The sequence below is a fragment of the Pempheris klunzingeri genome, chromosome 21 (genome assembly GCF_042242105.1).
Source record: "Pempheris klunzingeri isolate RE-2024b chromosome 21, fPemKlu1.hap1, whole genome shotgun sequence".
Taxonomy (NCBI): Eukaryota; Metazoa; Chordata; class Actinopteri; order Acropomatiformes; family Pempheridae; genus Pempheris; species Pempheris klunzingeri.
Window position 1 is genome coordinate 4,947,369 of NC_092032.1, and position 24,614 is coordinate 4,971,982.

A 24,614-nucleotide genomic window follows, 5' to 3' on the forward strand; every position below is an offset into this window, starting at 1 on the left:
TGACACGCGCTTTTAAAAGAAGCGAACGTCAACAGCAGAAATAAATGTCTGCTAACGGACCACAAGTATCTCCAACAATCCCTGTCACTCCAAGGCCCCGCAGGTCACTGCACTTCCCGTCTTTAAAAGCCTCTACCGCTACGGGCGGGTCAAAAAAAGGTTCCTGTTGCGTTCCTGACTTATTTATTTTCCTCCTTGACAACGGCTGATAAATGGTCACACAGCCCCCTTTTCCTTCTTTACCCTCTGATTGCCTTACAGGGGAGCCTGAGAGAAGAGCAAGAGGGGATAAGGTCTCATTTTTGGGATTCAGTATGGAGCTACTGCTCTTTAGGCTCCAGCTGTGAACCCCCAGCGGTCTTTATTGTGGAGCTGCCGCATGCTTTTCAGGTGGAAGCGCAACAAAGTATTTAGGGAAAGTGGCCAAGTATGAACTTCATCCCGAAGCCCATTCTGTCACTTCCCGGAAACAGGTGGCACTCGGAGTGAGTTAGTGAGAGTCCACATGACAAAGAAAGAGCCAACTATAAATCCAGAGAAGGGTAGTGTCCCACTCCCTCTTTCAAAGCTCCTGTTAGTCATCTCTGGAGTCCTGGCCTGGTCAGGAATGCCAGGGGGGGGGGGGGGGGGGGGGGGCAGGATGTCTATTGTAGAGGGTACACAGCAGAGAATGTTTGCCTTCCCAGCAGGCTCGGCAGCTCCACGGGAGCAGTTCAGCAGGAGATCGGAGTGGAAGTGGCAGAGAAAGGAGAGGACTAGAATAAAAAAAAAAAAGAGGGAAAGAGTGCTTTTCCAAGCTCTGAGTTACAGGCACCTGAAGAAGAGGGGGGGGGGGGCTCTCACAGACTTTTGAAGCATGCTGAGATAGGAAGGCTTTCGCTGACTTTCCCCTCAGTCTCCCCCACAAAAGGCCTGCTTGAGAAGGAATTCCTCAAATATCTCTGCTGCCTAGTACCACTTTGCCTACATATCATCTGAGCCCCCCCCCCCCCCCCCCCCCCCCCCCTCTCCATCTACTGCACACACTGTCACACCGGAATTTCTGTGGGGTCCAGAAAAATACCATCCTGACAGACAGAAAGGCAAAGCAATGAGGGAGGGCTGAGACAGAGGAGACGGTATCTTTTTTTTCCTCTGTTTTTAACACCTCTCCTCTGCTCCTCCAAAACAAACATTGCAACCTTGGCTGGCTGGCTGGCTGGCTGGCTGGCTGGCTGGCTGGCTGGCTGGCTGGCTGCGAGGGATTTCAGTGTGCTGAAGTTTTTGGTCTGCTCAGCAAATCCGATGCCATCAATGATTCATAATGTTGTCAGGCGTACATCATGTCTTCAAGTCAGCAGGAGAGGAGATGGAGTGAACAGCCTGCAGCTCTAGATGAAAGATCCTCCAGGTCTTGTTTAAGTAAGTTCAAAACTGAAAACTGAGTTTCTCAGATTTCTACCACTTCTACTAAACTATGGTCTATCTTACGAATTAGTTCTTTGCTCTTCGATCTGCCCTTACATGAAACCTGTCTGTCTCTTGTTTTAGATTCAAATCCACTGAAAACTCAATTTTTCCCCTCAGATGGCAGAGCTGCCACAGTGAGACAAGCCTGACAGCCCTTATCAGATTGCAGAGAATGCCGGCGCGGGGAGGGAGGCCAGCAAAAGCATATTTATTTACTTCAGTTTTTCACTTGAGCTTAGCTTACTCATTCCACAGTTTTTCGGAGCTGAATTGACATCAAATATTTGCCTTGATGTGGGCTGCACCTTCGCCTCAAACTTCATTAGCTGCCAGAGCGGCGAGGGCGGCCTCTGAAACTCCACTCTGTGAAAGTCTACAACGGTGCGTGAAAGGTAAACACGTTCTGCATTCAGAATCGCAGGGCTCACTTGGTCTCCTTATCTCTGTGATGAAGTGTTTTCCTCCTTCGAGCTCTCAGGATACAGGCCCCTGCACTTCCCCAAACAAACCTGTCAAGGGTAGCACACACGTGCAACAACAACGTCTCGACCAGACTCCGCTCGAGTGCGGACTGTTTTTCTTTTTACGAGCACCACTCTGAGTGCTTCTTGTTTGGTTTGCTGATAGCAGCCATGTTGGGGAACATGTGGTGCATGTGTGTTCCATTTGCCCACTAATTAGATTGCAAGGCAGTGCACTGAAGCATGCATTGTAGCCCCCGCTCCCGCCGCCTCCACCCACTCTGCCAGTCCATCAGATAAGGAAGCCATTCTGGCTCTCATCAGTTTCCATTATGTAAGGCCTGATTTGGTGAGTGGAGCTGTGGCAGGGAGTCTGCTGGGTCCAACGCAAATCACACCCAACTACTGTCTACAGACACAAGTAACTATCCTCCCCCCCCCCCATAATCGAGTTACCTATGACATGCCTTGTCAGCGATTAGCACAGTAACCCACTCTAATGTTACGTAGTGACATAATTTCAAATTAAGAAGGAAAAAAGGGAAAATGGATTTCACTTCATGGCTTGTCTCAGCTGGCTTGAGCCAAAGTAAAGCCCCACAAGGTGGAATAGATTTTGAAGTGGAAATGAAGGCCCGTAAAAACCCACTCCATTAAAAATATTAAAAATGAAACGGTACACCATGTTAAAAATAGAAAAAAGTCTCCAAGTCAGGTTGTCCCTGTTTTCTGGAGCAGTCTCTGTGTGGCACACATGAATCTCAGGCTTCTCTCAGGCAATTAATAATCTTCTGACGGCAATATTGGTATCACATAGGTTGCGTTTGCTTCAAATGTAAAAAAAGAAACCAAAGCAGAGCAAACGACGACGGCGAGGAGAAGAAAGGCACGCTCAGAGAAGCAAACACATCCACTGCACAGATTTCATTTGCTAACACATTTATGAACAGCCAATTTACTGGCAATCCGCAATCTGCAAATTCAGCGGCTGCTGAATGAAAGAGCTGAGCTAATTTGTAAATGATACATCAATGGATCACTAAACTCAAAGCCCGCCCTCCGCTCAACCTGGAAAAAAGCTGCTTTCCTTGAGCCTGCCGAGACTCAAATCTTTTCACTGTGTGTGTTTGGACACAGGAAATTCATTCCTGACTAATTTGATTAGCATGAGCATTGTTACTGCTGACCCCCCCTCTTCCTGTCCCTTCCTTGCTCTCTCTCTTTCTGACTGAGGATCTTCGCTGGTTTAATCGTCCCTCTGGTCCTGAAATCGGACCCCAAAGAAGTGTCAAGGAGCATCCAGCCGGCATTCAGCCGGCCATAAATCTCTGACAGCAGTTAAAAAAAAAGGTTAAAGTGGGATTGAAATCCGGGATTTAAAAAAAAAAAACCAAACCCTGCAAACATATACAGGGACCATTCAGGGAACACAAAAGAAGCATAGGGCCCAGGTTTTGGGTGGAGCAGGGATACAGTAACAGGATCCAGCAAAGCCCTGTTCTCTCCCGAGCCCTGCAGCATAAACAAACAGCTGAGACAGAGCAGGGCAGAGGTACAGACACACGCACAGAAACCACACACACACACACACACACACACACACACAGCCAGGCAATCAGAGAGAGGCAGTCTGCCCAGGCAAGGCTCACCTCAGGGCATCCACACTGACACAGGCTCATCACATTACTGTCTGTCTCCGGTTTCATCGGCTTAAACTATCTATCTGACAACAGGTTAGCCGCTTAGCCTTTTGTTGGATGCGACAGCTCGTGGCTTACAAGTCAAATAAGGATCGGTAACTAACTGTCACCGAGAGATTCCCTTAAAAAGGGTCATTTCACCTAGTTTTGAGTTGAAAAATTGAAAAAAAAAAAACCACAAACAGATGAGCCAGATAATTTCACTTGTCTCCAGCTCTGACATTAACAAAGCGACTGCCTCGTTAAAATACGCTAAGACTTGTTTTTTATGCAACCCATTCAAGAGATATGGGACTTTAGGAGGAAATGTGAGAATAAGCCACTGCTTATTATAATGGCATTTTCTTCTTGCAGTGCATAAAGTAACCACGCTCAGCGGTCTCTGGTGAGCTTCTTTTGCCTTGTGCTACAGCAAAGCGATGAAAATCAATATTGCACCGCGGTGACTTCATACCACACGAAGGAGAAGCAAGGACATTGCAAAAGCAAATGGCAAGGGTGAGACATTCCTGCTGCCCTGTGCAGTGCCAGAGCAGGGCTGTGTTAAGAGCGTCTGAGTGAGTGTGCGGACACTAGGTGGAGCAGTTTCATGTGCAATATGCGTGAGGGAGAGTGTCACACAGAGGCGCACTGTAATACTCCCAGGAACACACATGCATACATGCTATCAAATATGAATAAACATAAATCTATAGGTGTGTGTGTTGGTGTTAACAGCTTTTTTTACGCAGCCTGGAGTGGCTGTAGGGGTTCCCAAAGTAAGGTAAGGAATCAAATGGGTGCCCTAGAAGGCCTCACAGACAGTTTACTGATATGAATTCAGCTATTTTTGCACAACAAAAGTAGAATGATTGCTTCCATGGAGATTATTACTCCACCCCCCTTTATTCCAAATAATTTCAAATTGGGGTCCCAGACTGAATGGGTGAGGTTTTTTGGGACCGAAAGCACATCTGTTTTTCATAGACAAGATCACTAACTCGCAGTGTACCCACTTGCACTCCCGGTCCTCCAGATCAAAATGCGGATTGAAGTTGATGAGGATCCGCTGGTGAGGACCAGGCGCAGATATCACCCACACACATCTCTGAGAAGGGGGATAAGACATGGGGTATCCGGGCGAGGTGAGGTAGTTGGCGGTTGAGATTCTGATGTTGCCTCCACATTTATCTGCAGGGGGAGAAAACCGAGATCTTCAACTATAGAAACAAGACAAACTCATATTCAACATTTAGGCATTCAGCTGATGGACTAATGTGTGTGTCTTTCTTAGGACAGGCTGCAGGTCAGTCACACCACTATAACACACACACTCCCATCTGTCTAGTGGAGACAATCCCAAACTGACATTTTACAGAGTTTAACTGGTCACAACAAACACATGTTAAAGCCTCTGCGCCTTTAATACAGAGGTTTAATTGGAATAAGGTGTTAAATGTTATCAATAATATTAATATTGGGTCTAATAGAATAAAAGACTGTTCATGGTGAGCTCTTACAAAGTGGCCTGATCTCAAGTTACACAGAAAGGACGGGATACTTCCTCACATTAGAATAAGAAGAGGAGCAGCTCTCAGGCCAGTTTGGGTTCATGTGTAAACGATCCAAACAACTAATCTTAATGAAGAAGCTTCAAAAAGAAGTTTTTGTTTCGCCGGAGCCAAAAAGTCACAGGGATCTACAGTCTGTTCCTTTAAACTTCCCTCCACGGAGTGAGTTTTATCATCAAAAGAACGAATCCTTTGTTTTCTCAGAGGCCCGCTGCTCACGTTTATCTTCATTTGCGTGCGTCTGCGTGCTTTTATTCTAAAAGCTCCCACCATCTGCTGCTCAAACCTCTGCGCACACCTCTTCAAAAAAAAAAAAAAAAATACATTCAATCGGAATAAAAAGGAGTGAGAGGAATAAAGGCGGAAAGTAAGAGATGAAACTGATGCTGTGAGAACAGAGCAGAAGCTCTGGGAGTCAAAGCGTTTCAGCTTGAACTTTCTGAACTTCGTCATGGCTCAAAAAAAAAAAAAAAAAAACAGAATTTAATACGGTGTTCTAAGAGGAGCTTATTATGAACTGAAATTGTAATTCCAAGAAAACAAATAAAGGGATATTTGGGAATATTTGAATGGTATCATGAGATGTATATAAAAAAATACAAAAAATTGCCTTGACAGCAATAAAGTAAGAAAACTCACTGGGATTATCGTGCAGTGTATGGCAGGATTATTAGATGTAGATAATAAATAAAAGGCGTAAAATAAATGAGAAAACAATTAAAGAGCGCCACGCCAGTCTCTATAAAGCTTCTATAGAGTAATAATGTCTGAGTCTCTGTAGAAATATCGTGAGGGATTTTCCTTAAGTGTTGGCACAAAGGACAGGTGAGCGCCCTGCGAGTTTGCCATAAGATCAGCGGGGATCAGCGAGGACTAATCTTTTGGAATAATATTGGGATTAGTAGCTTTTCAGAGTACCTAAAGGCTTTATTTATGTAGATATCAGATGTCTCACTTACCGTTTTTGAAAGCCTTGACCACCAAAAGGATTCCCATGAACAGGATAAAGACTAATCCACAATGCATCCTTGTTTTCTCACCAAAAAAATAAAATCACACATACAAAAAAAGAAAAACTCGGAAATTAAACTCCTCCAAAAAATGTTTTTTTTTTTTTCTTTTTTTTTGGCGCAAGTATTCTTCTCTCTTCCTCTCGACTCAACAAATAAAGCAGAACTGTGTCTTTTAGCGGAGTTGAGTGATCTGAGAGCGGGCTCAGGTCGCTGGCATCCTGTCACTCAGCTCCTGTTTCCTCTCGCCTGTGCCGGCTGCGCGTCTCTCTCCAGCGCCGTCCGTGCCATATCCTCTCCAAAGAAGCCAACGCGCGAGATATATGAAGAAATGTCCCGCGCTCCCCCCTTTTTCTTTCTGCTTTCTTATTCCGTCAGATGATGAGACGGGAGGTAATCATCGGCTGTGGAGTGAAAACAGATAGACGTAGAGATGTGAGCGGGGTGGAAATGCGTTGCTGTGCGTCGTGCGCTCAAGACATTTTCCAATCTGTCTTAAACGCGCAAACAAGACTTTAAAGGCACGGCTAGACCCCTTCCCCAAATTGTGACCACTTTGGCTCAGATTGGGAACTCGGAGAGCTTCATGATTGGCTTGATTACAAATAGCCAACCTATGTGGTAAAACGCACTGCCTTTTTTTTTTTTTTTTTTTTTTTTTTTTTTATGTAAGCGGAGCTGCACACTGACTCACAGAGCACCAGCAGTCAGTTAAGTGACATGACTCTCTCTCTCTCTCTCTCTCTTTCTTCCTCTCTCTTTTACTCACTCTCTCTCTAGTCCACTCCCTCTCTCTCTCTCTCTCTCTCCTCTTACAAAAAGGAGGTAGACATTAATGGTAGATGTAGTAGCACAACAGGACAACCTCCTGGAACATTTAAAAAGTAATACTGTAGAGGTATTTCCTCAGCACGTCCTGACCCGCTTCTCTCTGGGATTGATCATCCCATGTGACACACTGAACTACTTAATCAACAGAAGTTGATGCCTTCCAATCCGTCTGCCCCTCAAAACACTCACCCCTGCAGCCCGAACGGAAGCATATCTTCACTGCAGTGCATATTAACAGACCTAGTTCTTTCTCAGGAGCTAAATAATAGAAAGTGCTTCCCCCACCAACCCGCCCCCCCCCCCTCCACCTTCGGTCCTTGTGGGCTTCATTTATGCTCCAGTAGCTATCCAGATGCGCCGATTGCTAAAACACGTCCCACAACAGTGACACCATTAAACTGGCGCTCCGAAATTTTAGGCTAAATCAACTAAAGCGTAAATTATAGTAGCCTCCGGTCATTTAGCCCGGGATGCCCTTAGTGGGTCACAATGCACAGAGAGGAACGTAGCGGGCTTCTGCTCAGAAAAAAACCTCAACGACACTTACAGTCATGTAGCGAGATCCTGCAAAAAAAAACCAAAAAAAAAAACCAACAACCATGAAATACATGGCAATACATGATGAAGAAATAAAAAATAAAAATGTTTTAAGGTGCATGTGCATATTTTTAAACCCCCTCAAATAAAGGACTGTGAAACAACAATCGGATTATTATTGATATCCAAATTTGTAACGTGACGTTTGAGATCAATTATGAAAAACTATAGGATCATTCCAGTGCGCACTAACGCAGCGGTGTTTCTTTCACCATTATGCACAAGTCAAATAAAAAAAAAAACAACAACCGTGTTCACCTGCGTCTTGAGCACTCGCAAATCCGCAGGCATCCAGCCCTCCTCTGTCCACTTGCGTGGAGCAGAGTGCACGATCCGATTGGCTTCCTCCAATTGTGTTAAAATGACACCAAATCTTCTCCACAGCCCCACAAAGAAAAGTCAAGTCATCCCTCCCTTAAACTCCCCCTTTTTGTTGTTTTTTAAACGCAGGGGAGGTGGGGGGGGGGGAGAACCACAGCTCACGTCCAGATCGGTCCTGATCGGGTTCACACCGCGCAAAGACGCACAGCCGATGCCCGGAGACTCGCTCTCCTTTCCGCGTACAGACCCGTTTCCTCTCCGCGGATCTCTCTCCTCGTTTCGAAGTGGGATCCGGCCAGTGTGACGGGGGTGGAGGCGGGGAGGGTGGGGGAGAAGACAGTAGACAGTCCCAAAATGACAAAATGATGGAACGAATGAGAACGTAGAGAGTCAGAAAAGTCCTGTTTGATCTAATTTAAGTTTTTTTTGTGTGTATGTGTGTGCCGTCTGTCCGTCCGTGCGCCACCTCTGTCGGCTCCTTCACTAATGCAAACGCAGAGAGGGTTTGAGTCCCCGCCAACCCCACACGCCCCTTTACGAGGGATGAGTGCGCGCGAGTGTGTGTTGGTGTGTTTGATGGGGGTGTCTCTGCAATCGAGATGCAGATTTTACACAGCTGCCCCCCCCCCTCCTCTTTATCTCTCTCTCTCTCTCTCTCTCTCTCTCTACCAGCCTGTAGCCTTCATTGGACTCATCAGAAAGTCGCATTAGTCATAAAATAAAATACTCGATGGCGTCTCTGCGTTTTTAAGACATCTAGAATGAAATCCGTTTTTTCATCTTAGATCACTCTCTCTTTCTTTCTTTCTTTTTTTTTTTTTTTTTAGCTTTATCTGCACTTAGTAGAAACTATAGTACCCCAGTTACTAGTTTTTCATAAGGGTGCAACATGGAGATCACAGCAATCAGCCTTAAGGACGTCACTATAAACACTACATGTAACAATACCTATAGAAATATCATAGAGGAACTATATGGCCTTCTTTCTGGCAGCCTATAGAGGTCCAAGGGACTAACTGACCGCTCAGAGTTGTTCCCATGAACAAAGAAGCTGTTCTCTGTTGTTGCATGAACAGTCTGTCTGTCACTGTGCCATAAATACACCCAGAATGATAGTACATCTTTTTATATGTATGGTGTATGTATGGTGGTGTGAGAGCCTCACACCACCCAGAGACCCCAAGTCACTAAACCCTCTCAAACAAACAAATGAATAAAACAAAAGTCCTGGACCATTTGGTTTTCATTCCTTATTCAAACAGGATTGATCCAAATCGAATGAAAGCTTTTGCTTGACTTGGCACGTATGAACAACTGAATGAGCACCAGAGGTGACAACGAAGTCATCTTGTAAAACCCAAAGCTTTAATTATGAATGACCCTCTAAATTAGTGGATTCACTCGCACACCTTCTTTTGATAACACCATGAAATGCAACAATCGTTTGATGCCATTAGGTTCAACTGGTTATAAAACTGAACCAGCGCCTTAGAACAAACGCTTGAGAAAGCAAAACTTGTGGTGACAACATCCATTCATATTTCCTCTCATTATGAAACTTTCCAGGAAGGGGAACTAAAACTAAGACAGGACTGGGCCCCACTTCTCGTATAACTAAAAGTTCCCTGAGCCAGCTTCTCCAACCCGCTGCCACTGGGCCTTAAGGGTTAAGCCCGGCACGCAGGCTGCTTGACTTCTCTGCTGTTGTAGCTCAATTGACTGCAATAACTAGAGGCTTCCAGCTGCAGGTCTGTGTGGTTGGGAGCCCTCGGCCCTGTAGGGGGCGTCAGAGCTGGTGAGCGGCGAAGAGAGAGCCACCCATTGCTCCTCAGGCTCACCTCACTGTAATGCCTTGAGACAGCACAGCTGGGTTTCCAAACAAGTGTGCAGATTGAAGGATTTTGCAGACTTAATCGCTATATTCAGCATATATTTTTCGGCAGAACCCCGTGCATCAGCATTAACAACACTCTCTCGTTCTTCTTTGTTTTGCAGATACTTTGTATTACAATCTGCTAGTTCTAAGAAATAACTAGGAAAGTCATTGTGATGCCATATGAGAAATACAAGCAGCACTGTGTCACACAAGGAGGGTGACATGCTTTATGCACATATTGAGATGTCCCCTTTTTGAAAAAAAAAAATAAAAAATTTGTGACACAATAGAGCAAGATAAGCCCACAATCCCTGCCCGTTATTATTATTTTTATTCCTAGAGAGAGGGAGGGAGACAGTGTATCGAGTGGCTTTATTCCCACCCTAGCCTTGGTAATTCTCTGTCTTGCTGATAACACAAATGTTAAAATGGTGCCGGGCATCTCTATCAAAGGCAGCACTAACTAGTCTTTCGTGTCTTCAGGATAACACAGGAACAATGGCTTTGAGTCATTTCAGAAGAGTGCCTGCCTATCTAAAATGAGGGGGGGGGGGGGGGGGATTGTAGGGGAACAATAAAAAGAGCCATTTGAAAGGATTTGCTTCTTCATATATATCAGCACTTATCTTTAGTACAGCCCTGGTGAATAATTAGCTCCTGTACAAAAGCAGACATTTTATGGCCTCTGTGAGCAGTGGACTTGATTTCATTAGGCTGGCCTTTATTCACCGAAGTGAGTGAGTCAGAGTGAAATGTTCAGGTTCAAACCATTTGGCACAAAGTCACTGTGAGCATTCCACCTCAATTGGCGGTTGAAAAGCCAGTCTTCGGAGTCGTACTCCAAGAATTCGGATATGATTTAACACTTGTTGTACTGCTTTGGGTTAAAGGTTACAGAGAGGTAACAAGGTGAAGGTGAAGCCCGATTCCGTACGGGCCACGTGGGCACCGAATGGTTTGCTGCTTGCATGTTTTGAAGTCAGATCTTAACCAAATGAACACCTACGAGAGACAGTGCCCCAACGTGTTAGGCAGTGCTTATTAAACTCCAAATGAGGAAATATCTTTCAGATATTGTGGTGGCACAGAACCTTACAAAGCAACAGTATTGATAGATGAGAATGTCAGTATTGAACAATTCTGCTAAACCCTGGATTTTCAAAATTGTCACTTTCTATAGCATTCGTGTGTGGCAACTATTTTGGCACCGCTAAAACGCTCCTCTCGAAGGGGGGGGGTTAAAATCACTCAGTTCAGATGAATCCTACGATGCTTTGTTTTCACCCTTGGCACAATCTGTTCGGAACAAACTCAGGAGTGGTTTGTTTGTGGTGGAAAAGTGATCCAGCACTGATCAGACCCTACTACAAGACATACTCTGCAAGTCTGAGCGAAACTGTTCCTGTAGCCATTAGGGAAATCAACAGTTGCTTGCTGAAGGATGAATGCTTATCCACTGATTTGTACCAAAGCAAACAATCTATAGGTTTGAAAACACCTCAAAGCTGTAATAGCTTCCATTACAAGTGGACTGATAACTCTCTTAGTTACCCTTACAGGCCTATTTTTCACTAAAGTACCGAAAGCTGTTTACTGGTGAGAGGAAACCAGCTAGCAGCCTCTGGATAACAAGCTGGGCCACCCATTCGGAGAATTTGTCTATTTTCCGATTGCAGCTGCACAGCAAGGGCCGATATTTTCAGCCCTCCTGCCCTAAATGACTGGGTGCAGAATGCCAGTTCTGGTGTCACATCATCCAACGTATGTTGCACTGATCTCAGTCAAACACCGGGGCTTGCTTTGCTGCTGTCACATGGACCATTTAATCCCTTGGAGTTATGCACTAAAAAAAAAAAAACAACCTTTGATATGAGCTCACCCATGTCCATGTTGGCAGCATTTCTTCAGTAAAAACAACTGTCACTGAGTGCATCAGGGTCATTACTTTGGCACATTTTCTGGACCTTTAAGTTCAGCATGACACGATGGCAGATAAGGTATTTCTTCCACCAGCAGAAACACTTAAATGCATGTTCCTGTTCCACTGCATTACAAAGTGGATTAGAGGTGCAGCCCATGAACTTTACAAAGACCTCGTTACTTACTAATCATACGGTGTTCCAGCTTCTCCTCCATGACAGCCACAGTAAAAGACAGCTACAGGCTGAATGGCTATTGTGAACATGAATAGGGGCTATATAGTTCTCCCAGTATAGGAGCCGCTGTACCTGTTTCACATTTTTTGCAGTGTTTAATAATTACCTGCCAAAGAATTTTGCACACACTCTTGAGCAGGCGTGTTGGTACAAACAACACACCTTCAAACTCCGTCGGTGTCGTAATCAGGGCTTTTTTGTTTGCAGCAATGTGGAATGCACATGCATGTGATTGTAGGAAGTTAGCTGGCTCTCTTATATTCACTTTCTTAGGCTCTGAGTGAAGACATCGGGAGTAGAGGAGACCCTGATAAATCCCTGCACCACTGACTCTTGAGAGGTGGGGTGATGATGGTGGAAGGGGGGGCTCAGTCAGATCAAGGTCTGAAGTAATTGCTACAAAGGCAGCATTTCTCCTCCAAGGCGTATGGAGTGAGGTGAAACTAAGTGTGAATGGAATTAGCAGGGGGCTGAATAAAGCACTTCTGAAGTTTAGAGGCATTATGGTAATAGACAAGGTACAACGAACCTGAAACGTTTTCAGGGGTATTCCTCATTCAAATGGGTAACACAGAGGAAGGAGGAGGAGGGCAGAGTAGAGAGAGAATAGAACAAAAACATAAAGAAATGGCTTCATTAGAAGTAGAAACATTTACAGTGACATTTAGTGAGGCAGGGATGTATGAATAAATATGCATAATGTTGCCGGGAAGCATCGAGAGCTTCTCAGGGGCAAAAGGAGGGTGAGAGTGATGGCTCCTGAATTAATGATGAGGGAGCCTACTGTCTGTGTGCATGTGAGCCTGTATGAGTGTCTGCACATGTGACAGCATTTAACTCCAAATGGGTGTTGGTGTGTGTGTGTGTGTGTGTGTGTGTGTGTGTGTGTGTGTGAACTCACACACGCACAAATATCCATCGCACTCTTGCAGTACCCCAATTTTCCATCATCACTGATGGAAATTACCCAATCCTCGATACCTAATCAAGCGAACATTTTTTGGAGACACACAGATTCATGATTGTCTCTGATGCTTAATTACATTTCTGGAAAGCCAGGGAGCAAACTGCCTGGCAAATTCCAATTTTTGGTATATATATCTAAATCTATCTATATATATCTATATAGATAGATATATATATATACATATTTCATCATTTTGGGTGGGTTAATGTTCTATTCTCCGCTTGCTATTCTTCCCAGTTAGGAGGCTGAGATGATGAATATTGTGCTGCTCATCATCAAACGCAGAGGGAGAAGCCTCAGAGATCAGGGCAATGAAGGGGAGGGAGAGGGAGGGGGGGTGTAGAGCGGGAGGGAACTGTCAGGGAGAAATGCTATGTAGGTCAATGAAGAATTGCACTGGGATATTGCCTCCTCAGCTCACAGTCTGGGAAGCTGATTTGATTTCCGGTGAATCCATCCGACTTGAATTATGAGAGATTACCTTCCCTAAAATCACCTTGGTGACTGCCTCTGCTCTCAGGGGGATCTATACATAAAGATCTATACAGCATATTGGCTAATATACTGTATATACTTAAAGTCTGTCCAAGTTCTTCACAGAAACATTAGTCATTCTTTTATACTGTGCCCTTCAGATAAAAGCTAACATGAAGCATGGAGTGAACGGTCATTTCCATACTTCTGGGGCTGACATTCCTGAATTGAAAAAAAATATTCCTAAATAGAAAAGCAACCCTATTGCCAGACATGATCACTGATATTTGATGATTCTTAAAAAAAAAAACCCTCAAAATACATTAAATGACAATGTCTTTCTACAAAAATCTGTGCGAAGCAACTAAAGTATCATTGACGGGACACAAACTTTCATATGAATGCACTTCACCATTCTGCATAAAGGAAAAGATGTCCAGTATTCATTTTATTGCTAAAGATAGTGGTCCGGTAAGAGATCATATAAATTTTTTGTGTAACAAAACTCCTCACAGAACAATTGTGAGGTCAAAAAAAAAAAAAAAAGAAAGTCTACCTGGAAAACCACATCACAAGCGAGATGTGAGTGGTGAGTAACAGTTTGCCTGTAGTGAAACCAAAAAAAGCTCATGGTGTAACTGGGGACCCCGATCAATCACTATAGACAAAAAACACAGTGGGGGGGTCGGGCTGTCAGGACACACATCGCGTGCTCACGTGTCTTGCAGTCTTGCGTGGATTGTGAAGTGTTCCTTTGCCTTTGTTATACATTCTGTCAAGGCAGATTGGATAATTGGGACAATACACGGAAAACGATGAGTGTTATTCACCGAGTAGTCTCTTCAGCAGTGACAGAAAACAATACATCAGAGACAATGATTATAACGAAACAACTGTTATCCGCCCAAATGTCAGTCATATAATCGTGTATATAATCAGAATAAAAAAGGATTCATGAATTATTCTCTTTGAACTGTTTTTGAGCCCATCTAAGGTTGAAACTCAGCAGCTTTTGATAAGTGTCTCACAGGCGATGTAACTAATAAAGGCTTTTTAATCCTAACTTTCACATTGCGTATTGCTGTTATGAAATCATGTAACGTGACACTATTGATCTGCACATTCTTAACCTCGGAAATGTTCCACATTGCGCATGGGTGAGGGCGGAGGTGCTGGAATATATTTGCTAACCTTGTTAAAGCGCTCACTCCACGCCGTTTATGTACACTACTTGATCCATCGCTTCCTGTGGGTGGAGACGTTTTTTTCTTCAGATGGATTTTTACATAAGAATCTGCAGCAGCTTTAATGCTTGTAATGGGATTGATAGTAGTGGTGTTAGTGTGCCTTCTGATTATAATGGCTCTTTCCTTGGTAAAGTAAAAAAAAAAAAAAGCACCAATAGGTGGAATAAAGCCCCTCCCTGTCTTTCATGCTTTGTTCAGTTAGTAAATCGCCACAACAGGTGGTAAACCTAGCTGCCCCTCTGGCCCTCCAGCCTCACAGGGGGGGGGGGGTTGAAGGCACACACTACGGGGATAGAAATGGAGCCCGAAACAGCAGCACAGCAAGCACAAAGCCCAGTGTCCCAGTAATTAAGTAGAGGAAATCCCAACAATGGCAGCCTGGTCTGTGATGGTAAAGATTAGCTGAAACAGTGAGATGGGCTACTGAGGAACTTGAGATGCTGGCCTTTTTACATGAGTGTGAGTGTGTGTGTGTGTGTGTGGGTGGGTGTGTTTTGCTGGAGGGGTGGGAGGCAGCTTATCAGTCTTACTGTGCAAACTTGTGTGAGTGGACATGGTGCATATGGAGCAATATTTTTTTAATCTTACATGTAGCTATTTTAACATCTTGGTCATCTGCGTCATTTTCATTTCTGTCTTTGTCACAAGGTCTGACTGTTGTCTTGTCATGAGACACTGTATCACGTGACCGGACTGGTGATCAAGTATTGGATTATTTACAGAAGACTGACGGGATGTGTCAGAAGATAGGATTTGAGCCACTGAGATCACAGAAAAAAAACAACCTCATGTTGATTCAAAGTGAATCTGGACAGGAAGTAGTAGTTGGACACAAACACAAGTATCACAAGACTGATGGCAGCAATCAGTCAAAAGGGGCTTTTCTTCCTCAGAAAGCAGAACAATTGAGTGGGCTTTTCACATCAAATGTATTCGTGTTGCAGAGCTCTGCATGAAAACCATGTGACACAAACGCACCGACATGTTAAAGCAGCAGTTGGTAACACTGGGAGCAGAGTGGACTCAGAACTTGAAAGAGTACAACTTCCAGGTCCCCCCTCCCTCGCACTTCAGTGCTCTTCAGTCCTACCCCGCAGCGGAGGCTGTCATGCACACACATGGGCTAACCTCGGCAACTGAAGAGGCCTGATATATAATGGCGGTAAACTACGGTAACACTGCAGATGGAAAGCCAGGCACGCAGCTCTGGGTTGCAGGCAGGAGCTGCCGAAGTGCCTGGAGCTTCAGGGGGATTGCGAGCCACCACGCTTCACAAGATTCAGGCAGCTTCAGGCAGCGGGCAGGAGCCGTGGAGCTGCTGGCTGCTTGACTTCTCCCTGCTGTTCTCCTGGAGTTTTTCTGATGGAATCATCATGTTCTGATGAGCGTGGTGAAATTTCAAAACCCATCCAATATATTTATTAGAAATAGCCTCGTATCGTTGCTTTTTGTGGATGTACTTATTTCACATATTTGGCAGAGAGCAACACACACACACACAGGCAGAGACACAGAGAGAGAGAGAGGAGTGGGTGCTTAACGTTATCAGCTCTACATGTGATTATAAAAAAGAAGCATAAGAGCAGAATCACTTGCTGACCAGCGCAGAGAAAATGCACTGCTGGTATGAACAGCCAAGACCTGACACATCATGTTTTTTTTTTTTTGCAGCGCTGCTACCTCATCTGTAAGATCAAAACACAAACTAAACTCCACATAGCATATTCATTCAGGCGAGGTGGATTCTTGCAAATAACTTTAGGGGCACTGGGAGGAGCCAAAAGGACCATTTCTTCACCCACAGATGACCTGTCTTATGTACTAGTATCAGGATATAGTGAGACTTTTAGCAAATATGACAAAAAGCTATTTTTATGCAAGTTGCTCAACTGCTGCTTTAAATGCAAGTCTCTGCCAAAGGTGTTAAATTATTATCAATCTAACAAGTAAAGGTAAAAAAGATATAAATGCCACAAATATGCAATCAGAGTAAAGGATCCACCTGTCAATGAAACTAAAATTCCTCCAGGAGCAAACTGATGTGCATTTCACATCACACGCTGCTCAGGATATATCACCATCCTCAGGCTGTGCCTGGGCAAGACTTCTCGAAATTAATTTTTCTAAATGAATCTGGCTTTCACCCTAAAACGCTAATAGGCTCTCCAGTCTCATCAGCACAGCTAAATGGGATTTTAAAGGTGTAACAACAACAACAACAACATGTTGTAACAACATGAATTTGATATACTTTAGTAGAGGACTGGAGTGTGGTCGTGATGGGCTACATTCATTCGTGTAACATATGAGAGCGAATGTGCCGCAGGATGCATCTTCATGCTGGCTACACGCACCTATAGCATACGGCTGTGAGAGTCACAGGCAAAACACTGAGGTGAGGTTTCATTTTTGGGATTGGGTTTTGGACACAACAAAGAACAACAAAGAGACACAGTATTAGATATTCTTATATATTATTATTATCTACAGTATTCTATATAGTGATTAAGTTACTAAACATCTGCCAACAGATACTAGAAAAATAAATGGCTGAAAGTAATTTCCTGCATGACGGCAGTTTAATTTGACTCATTTCTGTGTAAAAGGGACGCACACACCTCAGATAAAGATATATGAATAGAAGACTGGCCTTTTGTGGAGCGAATCTCCATGGCAAACATGCCTGGCGTGGCCAGCTTCATTGATTTTAACGTGCTGTTGCTGACTTGTGCATATGCTACACGTTCAATGTATCCTGCCTGCGGTGAGAACATCTACTTCTTGTATAAAATATTGGCTACGTTATTAACATTAACCATTTTCAGCACAGCTAAACAATATCATGATGCAGTGATGATTTTCCCCACGGTGATCATTCCAATTCATCTCTGGTATACAGCAATATTATATATTATACAATATATTGTGCAATATTATATATATTATTGCAAAGGGATAATTGCCTTACTTGTCTGACAGGGCAGCTATTGTTAGATGTATCAAGTCACAACTTCAGTGACACAAATGCAAATGTGGGCAGGGTACCGTTCTTACATTATAAAGAGAGATTTAGACCATAAACCTTGTTCAGTAACCATTTTTACATTCTTTCATTCAGTTTGTGATATGAGTAATGTTGGGCTGTGCAGGTACTTATATAACTGGGATCACTAGCTTCTTTTTTGCCTTGCATTATTAGCGAATAGCAGACTACTGCTGTGTAATTGCTGTCTGTACGCTATTTCTTTCCCTGCGACTGCGAGTGGGCGTCGCGGTGAGTAGATGGTTTGCAACTGAGACGGCTTTCGTAGATCTGTTTTATTGAAAAGAAAGAGACAACTGAGCTATTTTTTTCAACTTTCCTCCTTTTGTCTTCACTCTAAATGATCTCTTGTGGCATCAGAAAAGAGGGGAAAACACGAGCAGCTCATGCCGACCAATCACAGGTCCCCGCGCGTAGCTGCAGTAGCCCTGATATGTAGTTATATTTTTAGGAGGCTCACAGCAACTCTAGATTAGCCACAGAGCCCCTTCTGACACTCAAAGTAATGTTGCCATGTTATTGTATTCCAGCAAAGACGTTGATGAGCATGGTGTTATCATATTTGATAAAAACTATGAAAATAACACCCAAGTTGTAACAAAGCATACTTGTCATTTAAGAAAACAGTCTCAGGCCCGTGTATTATGGTACTGTGCCTACAGCAGATGTGTGCAGAGCTTTGAAGCCTCACTTCTCCTTCCTGCCAGCTCACAGTGACCCCTGAAGTCCTCCCCCTCCTCTCTGTCAATAGCTGCAGTTGTTATCCTGACTACAAAGTGCCACCATCACTGCAGGAACAAACTAACTCCATTTCACCATGTCAAAGTGCAGCCCTCAGAGAAACCGACCTGTCCACTGAGACAAATAGAGACAGACAGCAAGAGAAAGAGATGCAGCAGGACAGAGACTGAGAGAGTGAGAAGACACGAGTATAGACAAATAGTGGTGGGGCAAGTAACAGAAAGGAATGGAAATATTTTGAGTCAGATGCAGGGAGAAGGAATGTGAGTGAGAAATGTATATACATCAAGAGTGAGAAATGGAACGGGATGTAGAGAGAGAGAGATGGAGGGAGAAATCATGCCCAGCAGAGACAGATAAATAGAAAGAGTGGGAGAGTGGGAGAGAGAAAATAGAGAGATTTGGAGTTGAATGCAGACAGAATGGAGTTTGACAGGGAGAGCAAAAAATGTAATTGGATGCAGACAGAGAAACAGAGCAGGAGAGTCAAGTGGAGAAAGTGAATGTGAGGAGTCTACTGTAACCACATCTTTGTGTACTATCAAAGATGCATATCGGAACCTGATGTACCTTAATCCTCTCTGCAGTAAAGCTCAGTTGTCGTCCAAAATAAACCCAAACTGTTTGGGTGACATGTTCCTTCATTACTAGCTGAGCTGTGGACAAAATGTAATGCACACTAAACATGTACCATTCTGCATTTAAAATATATATAGTGAGAAACAGAGAGACACTGAGAATATGTGAAAGTAAAGTCTGGGGCCCATTAATTACAACAAGAGCACCGGGACTCAAACCCAGTTGAAAAAGTAGATCCTGAGTTCTGTAATAAACATACTGAGAATCCGCAGAAACTGTTCTAACCATTGCAGAGCTGGGCCAATCCCGCCTCTATATTCAAATTAGCAAGAAAAGAATCACATTGTAGAACTACTTCATGGAGTCAGATCCATCCAATCCAAGCAGTGAAAAACAGAAATACAATCACAGTTTCACGAACAAAGACGATACCAATAAAGTTGTTGATTTGAAAAGGTTGATTAAATAGAGTGGAAGTATGGCTGTGTTGGGAGTAGGTAGGATGGATGGATGGAGGGATGAGGGATGAAGACAAGAGGGATGAGGGATGAAGGGGAGAGGAATGAGGGGATTGAAGTGGTGGTCTGTTGGATGGAGTAAGTAGATGGAGCGTGTTGGCTGGCAACATGAAGACAGGAGTGAACCGGGGTGTCGAGACTCTGGGTGGGGGAGCCGTCTCTTCTTGTTGTCAAGGTATTCAGATCCCCAAACGAAGTGCTCCAGATGGTGAGATGCTTATGAGCGTTTCGGGTGTCATTCAGGTTGTTGCAGATGTAAGTGAGGTCTGCAGGTGGAGACCAGCGGCCGAGGATTTTGATGACATGGTCTGGAACTCCCTCCCTAGAAGCGGTGGAGACGGCTCTGATGCGAAATGAATGCCCAGAGGAGATATTTGGGATCGGAAAAGGATTTGCTGAGAGTGATGGTGGAACCAGAGTCGTGTTGCTACTTTACCAGTTTCTGAGATAAAACAGAAAGTCTTGGGGGGAGGCTTGGCTGGCTAGTCTTACGTTTAGGTAGTCTTGTATGGGTTCATATGGACTGAGATAAGAGTCAAGCTGAAATAGGTAGACGGGTTGATGCGCACCTGACTGGTTAGTCAGGCTGCGTTTAAGCCTGAATACGAGCATGTCGGAGGAAAAATGGAAATATCTGATAGGGATGCATGGTGAGATGGACCGTAGATGAGGGTTGAAGTTGTGAAATCTGAGCAGTTCAGGAAACTGTCTACGGCTGCGCAAGAAGGAGCGACCTTGTGGGATGATGCGGATGGCGTAGTTGAGGTGGCCTAGCAGTGAGAGAAGATGGCGCATCTGTGGGCCAGAAGGAAATTTGGAGTAGAGAAATACGGTTGATTGTCTCTGTAGGTAGGGATGCTTGGAGTGAGATGGAGTCGAGAATGATGCCAAGGAACTCTGGGGATGTACTGGGACCCTCAATTTTCTCTGAGGAGAAGGGAACTCCCAGTTCATGGAATGCCCCTGTCAAAATGTTGATACCAAGCGCTGGGGGAGAAGATGCAAGTGAAGGCTGGTGAAGTGGTGGCAGCCACAGGTGAAGTGGCAACGGAAGAAGGGATAGGAAGGGCGAAAGAGAGGGAAGAGGAAGGATGCTGGGATGGAGGGATGCATGTGCTCGGTTTGAGTGAAGGTTGGAGGGAAACAGGGATGAGGAGGCTCTGGAACAGGAAGAGCTTGTGTAGGGTTTGATTCGACCTGATGTGGGGGGCGGGGCTTCTTCGGCCCAGGTGGGATGCGGCATGACGTCACCGGCGTTACCGCCGACGCGATGCTGGGAACCCGGAAGTGCTCGAAATGTTTGTGGAGGGAGAGTTTTGTTTTGATGGTGAAAAGTTTTACCTTACTGTCAGAACGGTGGAAAGGGATGCTGCGCCAGGTGTGCTTCACCTATCGGTGCCCGGATGTTGAGCGGGTCGGAGAGAGGCGTCTGGAGGGAGCGACATCTCTCGGACGCTGAAGGCGCTCTCTACTAACGCTCCTCTGGTGTTGATGGGTGAAGGTCCGACAACGCTGGAGTCGTCGGAGGATGAACGGATGAAAGTGCGGACAGCTGAGCCCAGTGGGTGGAGGATGGAGGAGACTGTGAAACTTCAGGAGGTGGCTGATCTTCGTAGGGATCGCTGAGGAAGAGCTGCTGATCCATGGTGGTGGTGAGTGATGGCGATGCTAATCAGAATCAGAGGGGGGGGGGGCGGATATGTGGAGCTGAAATACTTTGGCGGGATTGAGGCGTGGTCGTTGTTCCAGAACCTACTTATAAAACATAATTTATTCTTATCAGACAGAGAATATCAATTAGCCCAATTTATAATCCAAATAAAAGTTCATCTAAAAAACAAACACTCACTAGATTTAGACCTAGTGACCGTAAACTCTTGAAACTAATTGATATTAAGAATAAGAAAAAAAAATTTTTTCCACTGTGGAACAGGAGAAGTTGAGACATGAATTCGTTTTCTCACAAGTTGTCCAAAATACAAAAAAAAGAGAGAGTAATTCAAATTCAAATTCAACCAGTAAGTCCCAGACATTCTTTCCATCCCTGAAGGCAGACTCATTCAAACCCTTCTGGGAGAAGACTTAGAGTTGGCGGGAGAATATGTTACTGCATGTCACAAAGTAATGCAAGATTGCTTTGTAAGACTGAAGATTAGTGAGAGAGAGAGAGAGAGAAGTAGTCAATGAGAAGCCCAGGAAAGTGAAGACTTCCAGTTCCACAGCTTCCACAGACTTTTTAAACAGAGAGTGTTACCAACAAGAAAACTGCCGTGGTCCCCAGTGAACATCGGCTGAGCACTAAGCCCGGGTATGCACATCTTTATTGGTATATGACTCCAAGACATACAAGCTACTCAAAGTCTTTTCACTTTTTCTGACGTGACTTTCAGATAGCAAGAAGGCTGGCCGGTGTGGGTTGAACACACAAATACAGGCCTGCTGCTACAGAGTGGTGGACTATGAAGATTTAAAGCGTATTTTTCATTTGAAACGCCATTTTTCCTAACGAGATCTATAGAGAAAAGACACATACACACGAAGCGGCACACAGCCACGCTACTTTCAATGAATTTAGTCTATAAAGACTGAAATCATCCCACTAGAGGAAGCCAGGCCCGGTTTTTGGACAGTGGACAAAAGCGACAGCTCACCACACTTCCTCCAGTCATCTTTTATGGTTAATTATAAAGTGCTTGATGAGAGTGGCTCTTTTTAAAAGGCCAAATGGATTGGATGGCTGTGAGCTACAGTGTTCACAGACTAGACATATGGCTGGGTGTAATTGCCACAAGGTTTGGGCAAAAAAAAGGGAGCCTGGCATGAGAACAACAAAAACAACACACTCTTGTTCCCAACCCATTGCATTCTTGTTAATTATTACTTGAATTTGCAATCGGACATAATCTTTTCAGGCTGATTTTTCAAATGCTGCCCCCCCCCCCTGCACACACACACACACACACACACACACTCACACTTCAGCGTCACTGATATGAATCAAATGCCAGACTATGAGCAAATGTTCAATGTCTATGTTGCCACGGTGTGTCAGCTCAGATGTCAATCTATCGACTCCCCTATTTCTTCAAGACTAACAGTCATACCAGCAGCAGACAGAGACTCACATTGTGATGCTTGTTGACCTTCTCCGACCCCATTTGTTTCACTGCCAGCACCTGATGTAGTGATATACCTCATCTGTTTGATCAGTCCCAGTCTGTGTCTCTCCAACGCGCCCACCTTCACAGCCTCACAATGGGCCCTCGAGGCGAACCACACACATGCAAACACACATATATACAGCCAGCATGACACGTACGTGCAAAGGTTATCTTGCCTTGACATGCTAGTGGTAATCAGTGTCACATCACATTGTGCGCAGCATATCCAGCAGTTCTCTAAATGAGGCCTATAAAATGAAGTGTTCTTCTCAGCTATATGGTTTCTTGTCTGCTCTTCCCCTCTCTTCCCATTACGCCGCCCCATCATCCTGTCAAGCTGAGGAAGTGGGCCTTAGAAGACACTTAATTTGTCTTGTTTTGTCATTAGCTCTGTGACCACAGAATGACCCACAAATACATGCCCTCTGTATCGATTTTATGTCGGCCACTGCCTGGTAGTGATGCACGAATCGGCCGCCCTTGTTTTGGTTTAAAAAAAAAAAACTGGCGGGACATCACATTGAAATGTGTGACAAGATATAATGGGTAGCGGGGGGACAAGTAGGCCGCTCCTTCACTGCTTTGAAAAGTCAACACAGACAGCAGTTGATGATGATCTGATGGAGGGCTGCTTCAGTATATAAAGATGATGTTTAAATTTTCATTTTTCTGGACATTTTACGGCCATGGTTAAGAGCCATGTTGACGTGGAAAGTGACAAGTCCATTGCAGTGAAACTCCATCTAAAGAGGAGGACTCTGTGAAATGCTAGAATAGATACTATATACAGTCACACTGAAACTTATTCAACCCCCATTGCATATTAGGTGCACTGGCAACATTTGCACTTTCAGCTGTGTTCAATGAATGACTCAAACAATTGAAATAGCAATAATATGCCACTTTTAATGACTACTGCTCTACTATTATTATTATTATTATTATTATTATTCAACCCCCTGAATAGAATCCCTCATAAGAGCACTCATTTGCAAATCAGGTGTTGTCTCAAGCACACCTGATGTAACTAATCAAGTGTCTCATTAGTTGCATCAGGTGTGCTTGAGACAGAACACATCAAATACCCAGACTGGCAAGGGGCTTGCTCACAGTGACGTTTGGTTGCATGTTAGAAATGTGGGTAAGTCAAGGGAATTGTCCAAAAGGTTATGAAAGGGGATCATTGCCTCGTACAAAGAAGGGAAAGAATACAAAAACATAGAAAAGGCACTGAATGTTTCTAGAGATGCTGTTGGAAGCATAGTTCACAAGTTCAAAGCTAAAGGAACACTGGCTGCACTACCTGGATGAGGCAGAAAGAGGAAGCTATCAACGGCTGCCACCAGATCTCTGAGGAGGCAGGTGGCTAAAAACCCCCCAGTGACAAGAGCACCCTCCCTACAGTGATGTAGGGGTGGATCAGTGATGCTCTGGGTCTGCTTCTTCTGGACCTGGAAACCTGCAGCGTTTCAGGAAATCTTGGGAGAAAACATCATGCCATCTGTGAACCCGAACCTTCAGTCACAGTCGCCTGACTTGAATCCCACAGAAAATCTCTGGTGGGATTCGAAGATGGCGGTTGCAGCACACAAACCCAATAATATTAGAGAGCTGGAGGCTATTGCTCATGAGGAATGGGCTAAGATCCCTCAGGAACGCTGTCTGTTCCCGGTGTGTTTGGCTGTGCATCATGTATGCAGCAGGTTGTAATGCAAAAAGGTGCTCTACTAATGCTTGTCAAGAAGGGGTTGAATGATTTTGAGACTGCAGTGGTCATTAAAAGTGGCATATTGTGTTGAATTTGGAGAAACCGCCTGTAATATTAGTCGTGGTGAGCTATTTCAATTGTTCTTGTTTGAGCTGTTCATTGAACACAGATGACAGTGCCAAGACACCTAATCTGCAATGGAGGTTGAATAATTTGAATAAACTG

General features: G+C 44.4%; 1 protein-coding gene across 2 annotated transcripts in view; it reads right to left on the reverse strand.

The window, feature by feature from the left end:
• The window catches only part of nrp1a (neuropilin 1a), a 55,530-nt gene extending 49,261 nt beyond the window's left edge, over window positions 1-6,269 (reverse strand). For both annotated transcript variants that reach the window (XM_070852886.1, XM_070852885.1), the window contains exons 1-2: window positions 6,120-6,269; window positions 4,606-4,780 (exon numbers count right to left, since the gene is read on the reverse strand). In XM_070852886.1, the coding sequence (XP_070708987.1) occupies window positions 4,606-4,780; window positions 6,120-6,186 (242 nt within the window). In that variant the 5' untranslated portion in view covers window positions 6,187-6,269. The remainder of the gene's footprint in view (window positions 1-4,605; window positions 4,781-6,119) is intronic.
• Window positions 6,270-24,614: the final 18,345 nt, after the last annotated feature.